General features: G+C 45.3%; 1 protein-coding gene across 7 annotated transcripts; it reads left to right on the top strand.

Moving 5' to 3' along the window:
* Positions 1-916: 916 nt before the first annotated feature.
* nsd2 (nuclear receptor binding SET domain protein 2) lies at positions 917-16813 on the top strand. 7 transcript variants are annotated; one of them, XM_076748241.1, is made up of 23 exons: positions 929-1047; positions 2551-3188; positions 3669-3837; positions 3936-4102; positions 4619-5047; positions 5530-5749; positions 6293-6355; positions 6643-6752; positions 6927-7035; positions 7163-7278; positions 7537-7626; positions 7899-8025; positions 8307-8507; positions 9040-9219; positions 10497-10653; positions 10784-10986; positions 11285-11388; positions 11544-11813; positions 12119-12235; positions 12550-12691; positions 12847-12953; positions 13360-13558; positions 14171-16813. In XM_076748241.1, the coding sequence occupies exons 2-23, from the start codon at positions 2580-2582 to the stop codon at positions 14482-14484; spliced, it is 4203 nt and encodes a 1400-aa protein (XP_076604356.1). In that variant the 5' UTR covers positions 929-1047; positions 2551-2579; the 3' UTR covers positions 14485-16813. The 7 variants fall into 7 exon arrangements, with proteins under 7 accessions (XP_076604360.1, XP_076604356.1, XP_076604358.1 ...); XM_076748243.1 differs by lacking the exon at positions 929-1047 and adding an exon at positions 1461-2325; XM_076748242.1 differs by lacking the exon at positions 929-1047 and adding an exon at positions 1950-2084.
* Positions 16814-17588: the final 775 nt, after the last annotated feature.

The raw sequence follows: 17588 nt of genomic DNA, 5'->3' as shown, positions 1-17588 counted from the left end.
AGGCTCTGGGGCCTGTGCTCTTTCATGAATAAGACACAACCTACAATTTGTTTTCAGTTTCGTGTTCTTTTAAACCTGTTTCTTACATTTCTAGAGCAACACACATTTGATCGAAATTAAAAGTTGGGTCAGCTTTTCTGCTTGAACAAGGGCACTGTGTTTCTGCTCATCCTGTGGTTATATGCATTGAAATTACTATGGATCAAAGCTAACATTGATATTTAGAGTAAAATCTAATTACAAGCTTTGATCTAAAATAAAAGGTCTCAGGCTTAATTAGGGTCCATGTCTAAGGCCACCATATGTACATCAGATGATAGCCAGCCAACTCGAAGGAATACGGTACATTAAAAAATAGACCCTCACGACTAGTTGTTTTAACAATGTTCTAGATTTAATGGGCACTTTTGCCTGAATTTCCCAAACATGAGACTGGTAGGACTGACTTGGTTGAGGCAGGTTGACTGTAATGGCTTCATGTATGTGGAGTCAAATTCTGCATCCCCATCGGAACCATCTCCCCTCCCCTTCGAAGATCGGCTCACCAGGCTTTTATCGTGTTAGCAAGTTGAGACATATTTGACGTTGGGAAACTCAGGTGGCATGTCCCCATAATTATTTAATTTTCATATTTCACTTTTTCGACGGTAACGATGTTTAGGAGAGACCGATTCTAACACAATTTGCACTTAAACGTTATACGTTAGATGACATAGTAGCTCCAAACCGTGTATATTATTGTTGTAAGAGACAAATAAATATTTGTATAGTCAGTGTAAGCAGTAACAACTGAAAAAAAGTCATAAAGTTATGTCAAAACACTCGGGAGACACCGGGTCAGCTACTTCCTACGGTTGGTTTTTTTTGAAAGGACCGGTTAGAGCCTCTCTCTGCTCCCGACCAATCGGAAGTGAGTATTTTTCGCGCTGGTTGGCCGGAGAGTTTGAGTTTCCCGCAAGCTTTTGATTCGACTTGAATGAAATCCTTCGCTTTACAGGATGAATGCGGGCATTATCTCCCTTTAACCACCGAGAGGAGATTGAACAGGTAACTACAAAGAAACGGTCTTTCATGTTATTGTCAACCCTGAGGATATTTGCCGGCATCAGTTTTTTGCAAGTACACTTGTTCGGGCCGACCATCCATTTTAGCAAGGGAGGACCTGCTAGCTAGTGAGCTAGCTAACTGTGCTAACGTTGAGTGTGCAGATTGACTTGGTTTCAATGGTACGCTGGTTAGCTTTAGCTAGCGCGGTTAGCTTTTTGAAAGCAGCTGTCATGGCGCCTACAAATTGAGTATTTCATCGAAACAGAAGCAAAGCAGTTTACACACACTACGGCAATCGTCTAGTCGTGCCACCATACGTTAATTCACGCATTTTAGCTTTAACCTAGTAGGTTAGCTTGTACGTTAATGGCATTTAGCGTTTGGGTGGCGGCTTTGTCTATTTGCTGGAATGCGGCGTAATGGCTGACTGTAGCAATGACAGAGATGCGGTTGTACGGTATGGGAAAGTGCTTGTCCATGGCTGGTATCCATGACATTCCCACATCGTGGCTTCCGCTTCAGATTATAGTCGATGCCCAGTTTCGTGCATGACATGATAGTGTAACTGCTGGCTAAAGTTTGTATTGTATGTCGGACACTCAGACGTTTTAACAGGAGGTTTGATAGCTTAAGAATGACAGAGCGGTTGTTAAAAACGCTTGCGTTAACGTTACTTTAACGTTAACTAGTCGCCTTGCCGTTACATTACAACAAAGCTAACCAGCGTTAACGGTTGCCTTTTCCTTAAACCACAATGTACAATGTTAGCTTTCAACTGAAGTGTGATGCATTTAATTCCATCAACTATTCGCACTCCATTAACATTACTCGGACTTGTCAGCTGCTTCCATTTCCGCGGCTTTTCTCGCCGGTGATGCGGTGGTTACGCGGCACAGCTAGCCACCCACTCATTGGGCATTCGCTGCATGCGGTGGAGCCTGCCTCCTGCCTTCTTCATACCGCTGTGCCACAGACTGCAGCTAGCCGCTAGCTAAGTTAGTCATTTTCCAGGAGAAAGCCAACTTAAAATTGTCGCGGTAAGAGCTTTTCCGCCCGCCCAGTGGTTTTTTGTTCGTATGCATGGATGTAATCGAGAATGGATTTGACTTGCTCTCGTCCACATCACAGTTGTGATTAACGCATATGTCTGGAATTCATTGAGGCATTAGTATTCATTTACTATAGTGAGGTGTTGTTGCTTCCGACTCTTGGTTTGTCGAGACGCTCGACTTTGTTATAAATCATCCAGAACTACGCGGCAAGGACATTCCGTGACAGGTGCAGTTTTTTCTGTCGCCTCCAAGCTCTGTGTTAATGCTCCGCTGGAGCAAGTGAGTGCCATTTTGTAAAATGTGTAACGTTAAGCTCATAGGATTCATATCCATGAATGCTGTTTTACAGATTGCATAAGCAAGAGCATCAAATATCTACTGCATGATATAGTTAATGTTTTCTGGTGGAACCTGTGGAACAAGAAGTTTCTGTGTGTTCTCTGTCCTGTAGCTCAGTGAGCCTGGAGGGGGTTAGATGGGATGGACAGCAAAGGTAGCTCCCTGCCTTCGATGCCTGAACCAGCCAACCCGATCAGCATGAAGCAGCCACCAGAGTCCCTCAGCGTACGGAAAGGTGGGGGGGACATGAGCAACGACCCTGCTCTACTAATGGACAAAGCTGCTGCCCAGCCGGCTGCCACACTACAAGACGGTGTCCTTCCGAAGATGGCTGGCCACAGTCATAACAACCACAGCCACGAGAGGCTCAAAGACCTCACCTCCCGTGTGCTGAATGGGGACCAAGACGCTCTGCCGAAGCTTTGTGTCCCGGAGCCACCTATGCCTAAGGGTGCTGAAGTCCCTGCTACGAATGGCACCCATCAGCACAACTGCACTCCTCATGCTGAACCTGAACTGAAGGTGACGATACCCCAGGTGGTCAAGCAGCCGCTGTTTGAGCCATACTGTGCCAATGGGACCAGTTTGGCAACAACCACCGAAGAGACTATATCTGCATCCGAGAAGAGACAGGACGCGAAGAAAAGGAGGGGGAGACCTCACAAACCAAAACCTCAACCAAACCTCAGTTCCTCTCCCGTCCCAGTGGAGCCGCTTGACCACACAAATGCTGATGCAGCAGCTGATGAGGTTTTGCTTTTATTCACATTTTTTAAGTAAAAAGATGCATATTTTTAAAGATAAAACTCGTGTTTGCTCGTGGCAAGTTATCCGGGCAGATGGTATTAGGACAAAAGGACCATACATATGAATGTGAACGAGCACTTGGCCTCCTATGGGCAGTTACAGTGAATGTTAACAACAGATGTATAAAGTTTAATTGATCTATGACGTTCGCAAAAATGCTAAATGCTAAATATAAAGTAAATAAGATTTCTACAAGGCTTAAAAAGGTGGAAAATATGCAAGTCTTTAAGCCGAAATGTGTGGCTGCAGTGTGTTGTGTTTGTATAATCATTAGCCGATATTTACAGGTGTAAAAGACTTTTATTGATGCATATGTGTCTGATAGTATGTGGGGAAAGTAGTTGATTTTGGAAAAGGTGTGAGAACCTTGAATAGTTTCTGTTTTTATCTATTGATCAGCTAATTGTTCTTTCTCTTCTCCAGCCTGTTCTCATTCCGGAGTTAATGAAGGAGGCTACGGAGGAGTCCCCTCTGCCGACCTCTTTTTCTGTTGGTGATGTGGTTTGGACCAAGGTGTCAGGATACCCCTGGTGGCCTTGCATGGTGACCGCAGACCCTGAATTCAACGGTCACTTCAAACAGAAACAGAAAGGTGAGACACAGTCACAACCACCTACATCAATTTCGCTTTGCTTATGTGTATGCCAGGGTATGGGACATGTTTGGATCTTGTTTGTTTGTTTGTTTTAGCAACCAACAGCAGGTCGGGCCTCCTTTACCATGTGCAGTATTTTGGAGATGCCCCAGAGAGAGGTTACATCTTTGAGAAGAACATGGTGTCCTTCACAGGGGAGGATCAATACCAGGAGCTTAGCCAGGGTAACAAGCAGCCAGCCTCCCGTGTCATCCACAAAAAGGTAAATTAGCTTCTTCTCCAATGTGATGCTGCTGCGTATTGACCTGTAGAGGATGTGGTGTGTTGTTGTTACAAAAGGCGTGACTCAGAAACCCATTCAGATATTACACTTCCTTCAAATGTTTTGTACAAGGTATGCTCTGAATAAACAGGCAAATTTAAAAAGTTGGTTTCAAACTTAAATAATAGAATGTATTCTGCAACTTTAACACATTGATTATATACAGTATATACATATTTATTTTTTTCCAGCTATTTCCCCTGAACCTTATACAAGCAGTCATCATTTTAGCCCATTTTCTCGACACTGGCAAACCAGAAAGGAATATTACATTTGTGCAGGGAATTTTTGCCATGTGCCAAATGTTCCACTACAGAACGATGACAAGCTGCTAAACATATATGTAATCTCGTTTTAAGGATTGCCCACAATGTAACAATGTAATTAAACGCGACCGCTGTGTTGTCTTTTGTAACTTGATGTGTAACTGTTGTGTTTTTTCCTCATGTCATGCAGACGGCTCCCTCTGTGCCCCGTAAACTCAAGGCTCAGTGGAACATGGGTGTTATTCAAGCCAAGGAGGCCGTCAGCATGTCACTGGATGAGCGTATGACCAACTTCGCATTTCTGTATGATGATGACGGGCCTCATTTGAACCCCCACATCATGGAGAAGTTGAGGCCAGAACAGAGCAACAAGATGGACCAGGAAACGGAGTCTAGGCTTAGCCCAAATTTGCCCTCGCTGCTGGCGGACCCTGCCAACGGCCCCACAGCCACCCCTCGCTCCCAAGACAGCACTTCAGCAGGGAAAAAGACACAAGCGCCCAAAACAAAACTCAAAACGGAAGAATGGCAGAAGAGGGACAAAGCACATCAAAACGATTTCCTATTGAACGACACAGTTTCTTCCAAAGAAATGAGTCATCCGCAGCCGGCCTCACAGGTGAGCACACTCACTAAAACTGATCGCCAGGGGAAGGCATGTGTCCTGCATCAGATTTAGTTCTTTACGTGCAGACGCTGCGAGGGTTTTGAAAGCAGACAAATGTATGAATGGTATGAGAGCAAGTTGTAACTTCTCAAATCAGACTAAATGTAAAGTGGGGAAAAGCTTTTCAGCCTAGTGCAACCCAGGTACTAACATGTGTAGTTGATCTTGTCACTGATCATCTTTGAACTGTAGAGAGTAGGTCTCAGACAGAGGGGCTCAGCATAGCAATCTGACATATTAACCCACAACTAACTGCATGTTTCAACCTTTTCATTTCAACTAAAATGTGTAAATTCTCAAACAAAATCAAGCTTTAAAAATACTAAAAGCAGTTTGGAATGGACATTTATATAACTCCGCTCGGCTAAAATGGTAATATTGTGGCAGCCTCAAAGTTTGTGTTTGCTTCATTGAATTATTTTTTCCCTCCGTAGGGTCCCACCACTTCTGCACCAGACATACAAGCTGAATCAATCATACCTCAGAAGAGAAAGAGGAGACCCAAGCAGGTTCAGTCTCCCGCGAAGACCGTGAGGAGGAGGAAAAAATCTGCAGTCGACAGCACTTCTGACCCCGTGAAGAAAAGGAAATCAAAGCCGGTTTCTTCGACAGAAGACATTTCAGAACAAGTCTCACTTCCAGTTTCAGTTCCAGGTCAGTTGAAAGTTGAAACACAGGCAGCATTAGCCATTACTCTGTGGTTGAATTTACCATGTGTGGCTAATAACAGTGAAGTGGTTGGTTTATTGTGGAGTTTATCGCTTAATGTAACCAGTACATGTAAGAACCTCGCCTCCTGAATGTAGACAGAAGGTGAGTTTTTCTTGTGAGACTTATAAAACCAAGTAAGCCGTTAATCCTTGATAGCATTGAAGCCTAGAAGCACAGAGAATTTAGCTAAAATGCTGTTTCATATTTGCACGTTGCTTTTTAATGTTATCACATAACGTCAAAATCCAATTTGTACAGACAGTCGCTCAGAAAATCAGATTTTAATGGCAGCTGGGAGGTTATTTCTTTCCTCTTTATGAAGCATAGAAAAGGCTTAAAGTCATACTTGATAGAAGAACTGGAGATGGAACTTTCCAAAAAACGAAACCAAAATTTGATCCTCACCTGTAGTTAATCTGCAACATGGTGTTTTCACACACATTTAGCTTTGTTAATTAATTTAAAAAGAGCCTTTTGTTGCCGTAGATGTCAAAGTGAAGAGAAGGCGAAAGCAAAAGTCTCCTGATGAGCAGAGGGCTGATTCCTCAGGTGAGTCAGCTGGCAGCTCATTTTTCTAAAACACGCATTAGTAAGTTCATTCAAGTGAACCAAAATTTACAAGAATAAGAAATTATTATTTGTTTTGGCCGTTCGTATGTAGTTCAGCCCAGTTTGGTGCTCAGAACATGATGGGAGGAAGATTTTAAATGAACCATCAGGCTTCTCGAACGCTGCATTTTCAGCCTTTTCTGTTCTAACCATTGACAGCAGATTCAAATCTGAAGTCAGAACCAAATTAGAGTGTTTCTTTCTTAACATTTTTCTTTTGTTTTTAGTCAAGGGGGGGTGGAAGAAGACCTCTAAAAGGCCACTAACAGACGCCGCAGCAGAGAAGGGTCAGCAGCCTAGAAAGAGACGTAAAACAAGCAAAGATGCTGAAAAACAGGTGAGTGTTCAGAGGCAGGAGGGCACGTTGCTGTGCAGACTTTAAACCACGCCCTCTGTGAACGTCTTACAAGAAGCAAGGTTTTTTAACACGACACATTTTTCTTCCCCTAAAAAACTCCTTAATCATTTCCTTTTCTTTCATTTTCTTTATCACATCTGCAAACTTTCTCAGGCCTCCACCTCAGAGGGACCAGACAAAAAGCAGAGAAGAAGAAAGAAAACTGACAAAGACCTAAAAGAAACCAAGAAGCGGCTAAAAAAGTCACCAGCTGTCCTTACTGGTAAAGCGTCTGTTAATCTGTGTTGAAGAAACCTCCTGATGTGCTCTGCCGCCTCGCTCTCAGCTCCACATCCTGCCTGTTTTGTCATGGCTCCACAGTACCTACTTGTCATTGTTTCTTTTCACAGATGACCAAGACGCAGAGAAACCAAAGCGTAGGAGGAAAAGAAAGCAGGATGGAGAGAACCAGGGCACCCCCTCCAAGGCAAAGAAGAGCCGGTCCTCCCCATGTCCTGATCCCGAGGTCAGAGGGGATAACTCTCATCAGTCTGAGATCCAGTAAACCTGAGAAAGAGCCACAAACCTCAAACAGATTTAATCTTTACTTTGAAGTTTGATGTGGCTAAATTATTACACACGGGCAGTTTTGACTCTTAGTTTCCTTCATCACTCAGGTGTGTTGGAGGTGAATGGACTTTACTTCAGGTGATTGTAAATGGTGTTGCTGACGGTGTCAATGTGCAGCTGTAGAATAAAGTTCACCACATGTTGATCGCTGCAGGGCTCTGGGAGTGAAGGACGCCCCGATTCTCCGAGCGACAGCTTGGACGGGACAAAGAAAGGCGAACGGAAGAAAGAGTTTGTCTGCCAGGTACGTCTGTCCGCCTTTACGTCAGTGTGAGACCTTTCTAGTGAAAAGGCTCCTTCACACAAGTGGTTTCAGTAAACACACATGCGGAATCACTCACATCTCCATCCCTGTGTAATCACTGTGCAAACTCGTATGCCTATTCTCAGTTTTAACTGTTTATAGTCAACAGCTCCAGCTCTGGTTCCTTTTCATTCTGATTTTATTTATTTCTACTCTGATGACTGGAACGTCTGCGTCTCTGCGTACGTTTTGATGTGTGTTTTTCCCTGCAGGCGTGTGAGCAGGCCGGTGAGGACTTGGTGCCCTGTGAAGGCCAGTGTTGTGGGATGTTTCACCTCCACTGTCTCGGCCTGTCATTCAAACCTGACGAGAAGCTGCAGTGTCAGGAGTGCAGGACGGGTGAGGAGTTCAGTCGCCTGATGTTTAAAGTGACGCCGTGCTGCGCTACGCTCACTTCTCCACTGTGACATGATGTCACCGCAGCCTCAGCCTCAGCAGCTCCTTTTATTCACTGTTAATCATTAGTTTTGTTATGGATTTCTTTTTCTTTGTCAGCAATCTATAAATAATGAAGTCCATTAAATCATTTCACAGAATCTGAACCTTACCTTATCAGTATGGACAGAGTAAGTGGTAGCTGTTTTTTAACATTTCTGCCCCCCCCCTTTTGCTCCTCTCAGGAATTCACTCATGTTTCAACTGTAAGAAGTCGGAGGGCACGGTGCGGCGCTGCCACGTCCCACACTGCGGCAAGTTTTACCACGATGCATGCATCCGCCTCAACCCCCTCACTGTGTTCGACAACAAGGGCTTCCGCTGTCCGCTCCACACCTGCCTGGGCTGCCACTACGGCTGCCGCACCAAGCACAAGTCCACCAAGGGTGAGGGTCTGCAGCGCCGCACAGGCTGCACTGTCACCGTGGAGATTCCTCGAGATTTTGGTCCACTTTTAGTCAGCGAACGGTCAAATCCGCTCATTCCTAAAGATTAGGAATTACTTATTTTCATATTTATGTCATTATGTGAAGGCAGTTGGACTTAAGTTGATTCACACTGAACTTCACCGCAGCTGATGGAATTTTATTGTGGCTGATTTAAGGCTGTGTGGGCACAACATTTTTGAGTCAGCTCTCCAGTTTGATCACTGTAAGGGAAATTCTTCATCGTTGTCAGCCACGAACAGTGACATTTGGCCAGCTTCAGGGTAGATCTGTTAAATATTGAAAAAAAGAGAGAGATGGATTTTCCTTATAAAATTAATTTGAGCCTCACAGTTAAAGGCGTTAAAATGTTTTAGAGCCTTGAACTCAACTCAGAAATGTTATATTTTTCAGTTTCTGTGATTCTATATTTTGGTCGCTTGTTCTTCGGTATCTGTCTAATCCGGTGTCTCCGTCGCTCTCCGTACTGTAGGTAGGCTGATGCGTTGCCTGCGCTGCCCCGTCGCGTACCACGCCGGTGATCTGTGCGTGGCTGCAGGCAGTGAGATGATCACCAACACCGCCATCATCTGCACCAACCACTTCAACGCCAAGAAGGCCTACAGCCACCACAGCCACGTTAATGTCAGCTGGTGCTTCGTCTGCTCCAAAGGTTTGCCTCTTGGCTTCTCTTACTAACAAGGAGGGCAGTTACCAGTAGCCATGTTTGATCATTGTGTGTTTACTTTGCCAGCCAGCCGCGTAACCACAATCATTTGAAGATCTTTTGTGCGGGTGAAGCCATACTTCTGCTGTGAAACGGCACGTTTTATACTAAACCTCATTTGACATCAGTAAACATGAGTGGTTTTCCTCTGTGACTGTGCCTGTTTACATTTTATTTAGTTCATTACTTTACTTCAGCTGAGGCATTTATCCAAAGCGGCTCACAGTAAGTGCATTCAGCCATATGGACACAACCCAAAATTGCAAGAATCATGTAAGCACATGTAAGCTGAACTGCTTCAGGTGACAGCAGACGCGATAAACCTCCTGGATCCTGATCAGTTTAGTTTGTACGTGGCAGCAAAAACAACAGCTGCAAATTAAAACAGTATGCTTTGTTAGAGTTTCTTTTTCCCTGAATTTCAGTGTTCCGTTTGTTGTTTTTATGTAAGTGGAAGTTTTCTTTATTTCAGGAGAGGTGGCCCACCTCTGCCATCAAACACTGCAGGAGATCCAGCTTTAATTTGATGTAATAGCTCTACAGAGGAAGAATAATGTGAAGTAAAGGGTTGTAGTTTTTCCAAGTGTTCTTGTAGAACAGTAACGTGTACTCTGAATTTGATTAATATCTCCTTAATGTCTATAAAGGGTAATAAGGAAATCATTTTGGCACGGCCAGCTGCACTGGGGCTGCAGGGGGAGGGTGTGTAGCTGTTCATCATACATAATGCCGCAAATCAAATCAGGAAATGCTGAACTACAGCAGTTCCCGAGCATCAGTTTTCACTTGAAATCACAGCCAGTTTTGCAGACGCAGCTGTGATGTCGTGTGGGAGTTCTCTTCTGAAGGTGTCAGATGATACTGAAACCCAGAAACAAGTCAGTCAAAAGTTTGATGCTGAATAATTTTCACTTCTCAGTATCCAGAGCGATTAGCTTAGTGAGAGTTTTGTCTTCAGTGTAAAGTCCTGTGGAAACGCCTCTGAGTCTGTGTACCAGTCCGCCTGCATCCACTCAGCCTCACAACCCAAACAGGCAGCAGCAGTGTGTGGGGGGGTCGATAGACGGGTGGGTACGTGGCAGTTTTTTGGGCTGCGATCTGGACTCGTTTTACTGTGCTTGTTTTTATCACGCTGCACACATGACTCAGCTGTAATTAGTGTAAATTGTTCCACGCTCGTCTGAAAGGCCTTTCAGCTTAATTTAATGTCTGATGTGTTGCAGGAGGGCAGCTGCTCTGCTGTGAATCTTGTCCAGCAGCTTTTCACCCCGACTGTCTGAACATTGCAATGCCTGATGGGAGCTGGTTCTGCAACGACTGCCGGGCCGGGAAGAAGCCTAAATACAGGGACATCATCTGGGTCAAACTGGGAACATACAGGTGAGACAAACTGTCCTCCACCCCCCCGTCTTTTCTAATTCCACCCAAACGTTTGCTTCTCGTTGTTCCACAGTGAGCATTGACCCTAAATAAATAACTCCGGCCTGTTCCTGCCTTTTTGTTTCCTCAGGTGGTGGCCTGCAGAGATCCACCACCCCAGAAACATCCCCACCAACATCCAGCACCTGCGGCATGAGATTGGAGAGTTCCCGGTCTTTTTCTTCGGCTCCAAGGACTATTTCTGGACTCACCAGGGACGAGTGTTTCCCTACATGGAGGGAGACAGGGGCAGCAAGCACCAGAGGACCGGCATCGGCAAAGTCTTCAAAAATGGTGAAGATTTACCTCCCAGAAACACATTTTATGCACTTTCTGTCATCAGTGTAACACAGGTGAACACAATCATGACCAAAGCTGCCTCAAAGCACAGCTGTTACACATAATTACAGAAATGAGTCTTTGATTTTTACCTTCACAGTTAAAGCTGGGACAGAGAGAAGTTCACTTCACGTCCACTTCATTTTGATTTAACAGAAGGAATCTTAGTATCACATGCAGCAGACTGAACCAAACAGATCTGTATTAAAACGTATGTAATGTAATGAGCCCTGACACTGTTTTCCCTCCTCAGCTCTGTTGGAGGCTGAAGCTCGATTCAAGGAGATAAAAATTAAACGAGAGGCCAAGGAGGCGCAAGAGAACAGCCGAAAACCACCTCCATACAAATTTATCAAGGTCTGGAATCTCATTGTTTGCTTTTGTCTCTCTCAGTTATGAAAGAATGAATAAATGATGAACTGCAGTTAACTTTCATTCCCTGCAGACCAAACGTATGACTTTTAAAACGTTATCTTTAATTAATGTTCACAGTGGCTCCATTTCTTGTTCAGGTCAATAAACCCTTCGGTAAGGTTCAGGTCTACACCGCAGACATCTCTGAGATCCCCAAGTGTAACTGCAAGCCGACGGACGAGAGGCCGTGCGGGTTCGAGTCCGAGTGTCTGAACCGCATGCTGCAGTACGAGTGCCACCCTCAGGCGTGTCCCAGCGGCGAGCGCTGCTGTAACCAGGACTTCACCAAACGGCTCTACCCAGAGACCAAGATCATCAAGACGCCGGGCAAGGGCTGGGGCCTGGTCTGCCTGCGGGACATCAAGAAGGTGAGGACACCAGCTCTCCTGCTGTAAGACAGCTTTTAATGGGACTAGTCGATGTGACGCTGACGTACGTGACACATTTCACTTTGACGTTAAAGGATCTTTTTCTTTTGACCGGTGTCAAAACAGCCCCTACGAATCCCTTAAAATCCCTTAAAAGTGTGGTGTGAACAGTTTATTGTAGGCGCTTTAGCCAATATGTGTCCGTTTAAAAAGAAAAATACTGGATCGTTGGAAATCCTGCTTATCAGCTCGTGACATTTCTGGTATCGAGACGTCTCTGGTCTGATGTGATGTTTCTCATTCAGGGCGAGTTTGTGAACGAGTACATCGGCGAGCTGATAGACGAGGAGGAGTGCAGGGCGAGGATCAAGTACGCCCAGGAAAACAACATCACCGACTTCTACATGCTCACCATCGACAAGGTCAGTGCTGAGCCGGAGGCCGCCAGTACTTTCAGCTCCGCGGTGTGACCGGGTGCTGCGTCCTCAGCAGCAGCGCCGTTTCCGCTGGGAGCGAGATAAACACAGTGGTGTTGCATTGGGAATGTTGCAGTACAGACAACTGTAACATTACAGTAGTCAATACTACAAAACGCAGCCGCAGACACAAGTCAGCCTGCGGAGTCCTGGAAGTGGATCTGATCAAGCTAATGACGTGTATGATGATGATGATGACGATGAGAAAGTTACTCTGGAGGAAGATGCAACAAATCGCTCACTCTCTTTGTCTTTTTAAGGACCGGATCATTGACGCCGGTCCGAAGGGAAACTACTCTCGCTTCATGAACCACAGCTGTCAGCCCAACTGTGAGACGCAGAAGTGGACGGTGAACGGCGACACGCGGGTCGGCCTGTTCGCCGTCTGTGACATCCCAGTAGGTGAGGCTGATCGGAGCTTCGTCTGCAGATTCATCTCACGTGTCTGAAGAATTATCTCATTTATAACCCAAGAAGAAGAAGAGATGGACAGTTGATCTTTTCAGCCAGGTCCCGCCTGCTCATGGAGTTGGTTTGTCCTGTGTTTTAACTTGCAGGGACTGAACTGACCTTTAATTACAACCTGGATTGCCTCGGGAACGAGAAGACCGTCTGTCGCTGTGGCGCTCCCAACTGCAGTGGTTTCCTCGGTGATCGTCCTAAGGTGAGTCTCACACCTGCAGGGTCACGTCATGATGTGATAAATGACCTGAGTCACTATAAAAACATCAGTTATATCGACGGTACTGTTTGTGGAACATTGATGTTTGGGCCCTCGCTGTAGGCAGGATGTTTTTTTTTCTATGGATGGCGTCATGTTCAGGTGTTTCCAGCAGTTTGAAAGACTTCAGTAAAAAAAGTTGAGCTTTTAAAAGTTCATTTCAGCCTCATCTCAGATCAACAACTTCCTCACTGACCATCAGTCAGCAGTAATTAGGAGGTTATTGAGGGAAAACTCTGAGTTAATGATCTAATAGTTGTAGAATATGTTCATGCAAAACAAGGCTTTAATAAGTGTTTCATAATGACCCCCAGCACTGATCACATTCACCCCACGTGTCTCATCACAGAACTCAAACGGCCAGGCAGCCGAGCAAAAAGGGAAAAGGTTGAAGAGGAAGTATAAAAAGAGGAAATCCGAAGGAAAGAAGAAATCTGAGGACGAGTGTTTCCGCTGCGGGGACGGAGGACAGCTGGTGCTCTGTGACAAGAAGACCTGCACCAAAGCTTATCACCTGTCCTGCCTCAACCTCACCAAGAGGCCGTTCGGTAAGAAACACCTGAAGCACACGCAGCGAGCACGAAGCACACACACACACACACACACACACACACACACACACACACACAAAACCTTTAAAACTGAGCCACGTTTATGTATGTGTGCTCAAAAACCACCTCAGTTATTCAGTGTAATTTCACTAAATCTTATTTCCAGAACACAGTAATTTTACATTAAAAACAGTAAAAAACTGTTACACATGTGTTTTTAACATTTTATTTACGTTGAACTGTGTTTCGTAGAGTCTCACTCTGCTCGAGTCTGTACCAAAATGAGACGTTTCTGTATTGTGTTTAAGAAACGTTTTGTAGGATCTTCCTGTTTGTGTTGATTTGTAAACATCAGCTCTCAGACGGGAGTCGGCTCATTAAAGTCGACTCGTTGACGAACGGCTCATCGCTGCTGGGAAGTGATGACAGGACAGTGTTGAGGGAGGAGGCTCTTTGATGAGGTTTGGACAGCCAAGCCCCTCGGTTCCACCCTCCTCGGATAAGCGTGACAGGAAGGCAGAGTCTCCTCGGAGCTTTGTGTCTCCAGTGTTTGTCTTTCTGATCGGCTGTGTTGTGACCTTTGTGTCCGTGTGGCTCGTCCTCCCGCAGGCCGCTGGGACTGCCCCTGGCACCACTGTGACGTCTGCGGGAAGAACTCGGAGGCCTTCTGCCAGCTCTGCCCCAACTCCTTCTGCAAGGCTCACCAGGAGGGGGCGCTGCGTCCCTGGCCTCCCACGGGGCAGCTGTGCTGTCTGGAGCACGACGAGCTGGAAGGAGCGGACCACCAGGATCAGAACGTCGACTCCGAGACCAGCGCGACGGCCGCCGCCGCTGTCGCCGGCCATCCTCCCAAAGGCTCCAGGAAGGCGGACGGAGCCGAGGCCAAAACTAAGGGCTCCAAGAGGAAAGCAGCGGAGGCCTAAAGTGACCTTTGACCCCTCATAGAGCCACAAGACCAAATTAGACTCTGACACCTGCCTAAACCCCCAGACAACGACGTGGTCAGGATCCCCAGAACCAACACACTGTACATCGTCATCATCAGGGAAAGCCGCTGATCCCTCACGCTCCGCTTTTTACCTTCCAGCATTTTCAGGTTCGTTTTCACCTGCCCGCACTGAGGCGACACACCTGTGGCAAAGCACAAAGCGGCAGAGCGAGCGCAGGTCGGGAAACGTCCTCCCACCGACCAAACTGCCTTTTTCACCTTTCCTTTCCTCGTTCTCTCCGTTTCCATCATTTGATTTGATCGAAAGACTGAAACAGCCGGAAGTCAAACTGAGCGCCGCCGTCTGCTAACTTGAATTTCAGTGACCCCCTTCGCTCAGCATGGATGATCTTGAACAGCAGAGTTTTATAGCTATATCTATATATGTGTATATCAAAGACCAAAATTATGATTACTGGAACAGTGTAAGACATCGAACAGGTTGCCAAATGGATTGTTTTTATTTTTATATATAGTGTATATATTCCAGATTTAATATCGACCACCAGGACACTATGGATAGGCCTCAGATGACCTCTTTACTTCCATTTGGTAGCCGTAGGTTACATTTAACTGTAGACTTTTGTTGATATTTTACAGCCTGTCGTTTTGTTTTAGCTCAGTTTAGATTTGATCCTTTCTTTCCGACACGCTGAGCGATGGCGCCACAAACCGTTTATCTACCTGCCTGTCCAGAGCGCGAGGGCGCACAGAGTATTAAACTGCCGTCTCACGTAAAAACACTACGGAGAGGTTCACAGGTTTTCAACGCTCGGCGCCAAACCTCAAATGAAGGCGCGCGTTTGTTTTTCCCGAGTCGAGGTTTGAGCCCTGACCTTATGGTGCTGTTTATTTTCCACTGAAGTATCTGGAGTCTGAGGTACACAGGTTTTTATGTATAAATACACACACCGTGCTGATCTAACATTTGATCCTCAGGAGGTTTTTAGTCTCAAACTGCATCCTGCTCGTCGTTTCGTGCTTTAACGCAGGCTAACACCTTGTGACGGCGATTCTGGTGAATCTTTTGTATTTGTAGTCGACGTGAAGCATTACAAGGAGGGTTAAGAAAGCTGGAGTACGGTGGCCACTGAAGGACACGTGAGGCTCGGACCCGCGCGCTCAGCCTCCAGCGTTCATCTGTTCAGCCTCAGCTCGAGCTGACAGCGTGATGCTGATGCTGCTTCAATACCAGAAGTGGCATCAAGTCGAGATCACAGCCGAGAAAACAGAGAAACAAACTGAAAAACACGACATTAATCAGAGATTACAGTTAAGTCAGTGGTCAATTGATAGAAACATGATCGAGAACGATTTTGATTCAGCAATTAAAGACTGAAGCCGAACGCTCCACATTTCTGACCTTTTTCAGTATAATCTGACATTTAAATACCAGATGAACAGTTGAAGATTAACAGGCAGATTGAAGAATCAGTGGTCGTAGATTATGGTGCAGATTTTCAGTATTAACGGTCAAACTCGAGTCCTGATGTTGAAGGAAGTTCAGCTGCAGCCGACGCTAAAAAGACACTGAAGGCTTTGGGTTGTAGATGTTTGATCGGCGGCAGATGAACGTCCTCTAAAGTCTGAAATGATCCCGGCGGACTTTCACGACACGAACAGCCTGAAGTTCAGCTGGTCTGAATGTGGAGCCGAGGTTTGCGAACGGTCCGAAATGTCCTACAGTGGCCACCGTAGCTGGAGCTTTGCACGTTCTTTGCCTCAGCGATCGTCGTCCGCCTCTCGGTTGTTGGCGGCTCGTTTCAGACGTTTTATCTTAAAGCTTTTTCTAAAATTCTCCAAAAAGCAGATGGAGATGTTCATACGCGACAGGAGGCCATTTTTTAGAACTGCGACTTTTTTTCTTTCTTTTCAAGCGTTTTCATTTCTCCCAGGGCGCGTGAATGCGACATGTCCAGAGGTGCAGCAAGTCTCGTACGAGTATTTTCGACTTCGTGTGTATCCTAACCTTGTGTTTGAGTGAATGTAGTCAGTTCTTTTTGTAAGCACTGTAACTCCTGTAGAGCTGAAGCGTAACGTGTGCGTAGGGGTTTCATTCTGTAACTACTGTCATAGTAAACCAGAGACTAATATGTACATACTGTATAAGTGGTAATAGTGATGCATCTATTGTAAATATCATACAATTTCTCTGACATTGTATGTTTTTTGTTTTGTTTTTATTTTTTTCTTAATGCAGTGCTGAAACACTTTGTGCAGGATCTCACGTCTGTTGAATCATGCAATAAAAAGTGACCAAACATGCGTCGACTGTCTGCTCCCGTGTTCATCCGTCGCCATGTTTAAACCTCTTTAATGTCACCTTAAAGGTCCTCTGTGGAGGAAACACAACAATCAACTGTTCTCACTACTTCAGACTGAGTCCTTTAATGTGTAGAGGGGAGAGTCCGCCATGTTTACAGCCGTGAAGAGAGGGGGGGCGGGGGGGGGGGGGGCGGTTCAGTTGGCTGCAGTTTGTAAACTCCCCACTAGGTGGCTCCACATCCAGCACACTGCCCCTTCAACCAACCAAGCAAAACCCGAAGTTCAGCCTCAAAATGAACTTTCACAGATTTTTAAGAAAGTTTCTCAAAGTATTGTTTGAAGACTAAAACTTTTGTTTTCATGTTTTGTGGAAACTTTTTAAGGTTTAATCCAACCGAAATGATAAACTGAAAAATAATCAGCAACTATTTCAATAATTGATTTAATCATGTTTTTGGTCACACTTCTTATAAAAGTACAAATATTCACATTAACTGGCTGCTTGTTAGCATACATGTTAGTGACACATCAGCTCTTCATTAGTTATTATACAGCACTTACTAATGTCTTATTCTGGTGGTTCAGACTACGATCATAATTCATGTTAAAAAAAAAAAAAATACTGTCAAGCAGTGATTAGGAGGTCACTGGATTATTGAGGGAAAACCTTTAATCCCTGAGTAGTTGCAGAAAATGGTCGTGCAGAATTATTAAGCATTAGCTGCTTCATGACTAATGAAAAGCCAACGTGCTGCTAATATTCATGCTAATGAG

Source organism: Chaetodon auriga, chromosome 14, assembly GCF_051107435.1.
Source record: "Chaetodon auriga isolate fChaAug3 chromosome 14, fChaAug3.hap1, whole genome shotgun sequence".
NCBI lineage: Eukaryota > Metazoa > Chordata > Actinopteri > Chaetodontiformes > Chaetodontidae > Chaetodon > Chaetodon auriga.
The sequence above is the reverse complement of the archived record's forward strand: the minus strand, read 5'-3'. Positions and strand labels throughout refer to the sequence as shown.

What these genes read in the sequence shown, in the direction of transcription:
- nsd2 (XM_076748241.1), top strand. Translation starts at nt 2,580, where the DNA reads ATGGACAGCAAAGGTAGCTCCCTGCCTTCGATGCCTGAACCAGCCAAC. An exon ending in CAAGCACAAGTCCACCAAGG is followed by an intron (nt 8,508 to 9,039) that starts GTGAGGGTCTGC and finishes TCCGTACTGTAG; the next exon opens with GTAGGCTGATGCGTTGCCTG. An exon ending in CCTCACCAAGAGGCCGTTCG is followed by an intron (nt 13,559 to 14,170) that starts GTAAGAAACACC and finishes GTCCTCCCGCAG; the next exon opens with GCCGCTGGGACTGCCCCTGG.